Consider the following 904-nt stretch of genomic DNA (forward strand, 5'->3'; position numbering starts at 1 on the left):
TTTGAATTAAATGTATTACTAAATAAAGTATTATTGAAGCAAAACAGTAACTCTAAAACAAAAGACTGACATCCTCACTATAAGCCCATATTCTAGTTTATAAAGTAGTTAAACAAAATGCTCATTAGGTCAGTTAAACATGTTTATTTATGATGAACTTAAATTTTAGACCTTGTAGAAACACAACAAATGTTAGTTACTAGAAACAATAGATGAATCCATAAATTCAGAGGGGGAGGGTCTACATTCTTTGGAGTAATTGAAGATCAGTTCCTTTCAGAGCAAGAAGTCAATAAGTCATAGATGTCTTCTCTATAACAAACGGTACATTTTCCTCTCTGAAGATGAACAAAATAAGGAAGACAGTCTGAAGACCAGAAGTTCACTCAGTAGAAGCTAGAGAACCCATATCCTCCATAGCATGAAGGGCGGCAGCAACCATATCCGTAGCTTCCATAGCCAGAACCATATCCATAGCCTCCGTAGCCGGAGCCATATCCATAACCTCCATAACCACAGCCACAGCCCAGTCTGCGGATGCTGTTACATCCACAGCCATAGCCTCCATAGCCATAGCCCAGACCTCCGAAGCCTCCATAGCCGCAACCCAGGCCTCCGTAGTAGCTGCTGTAGTAGCTCATGGTGTCAGGAGAGGACTGTTTTGCACTGGAGATGAATTGAGTGTGGTGTGTATGTGCCTAGCTTTCCTGAGAGCTTTTATACCCTGTGTTGAATAGAGTAACCAGGGACATGTGATTCCATCTCCTTGCAACAGAATAATTTCAAGTCTATAAATTCATTTAAATAGTTTCTTTGTTACTTAACAAAAGGCACACACTTCTATTAAGGAATTGTTAGTAATCATTATTATTATTTTTTTTAATGAGTTTGCATTCCAGTAAAG

General features: G+C 38.7%; 1 protein-coding gene across 1 annotated transcript; it reads right to left on the reverse strand.

Moving 5' to 3' along the window:
* Window positions 1–381: 381 nt before the first annotated feature.
* Window positions 382–662, reverse strand: LOC127227491 (keratin-associated protein 19-3-like). The gene has a single exon (XM_051191837.1). The coding sequence runs from the start codon at window positions 639–641 to the stop codon at window positions 387–389; it is 255 nt and encodes an 84-aa protein (XP_051047794.1). The 5' UTR covers window positions 642–662; the 3' UTR covers window positions 382–386.
* Window positions 663–904: the final 242 nt, after the last annotated feature.

This window comes from Phodopus roborovskii, unplaced genomic scaffold (assembly GCF_943737965.1).
Source record: "Phodopus roborovskii unplaced genomic scaffold, PHOROB, whole genome shotgun sequence".
Taxonomy (NCBI): domain Eukaryota; kingdom Metazoa; phylum Chordata; class Mammalia; order Rodentia; family Cricetidae; genus Phodopus; species Phodopus roborovskii.

Bases quoted from the DNA above. Each gene is read 5' to 3' on its own strand.
- LOC127227491 (XM_051191837.1), bottom strand. From the start codon at position 641: ATGAGCTACTACAGCAGCTACTACGGAGGCCTGGGTTGCGGCTATGGA.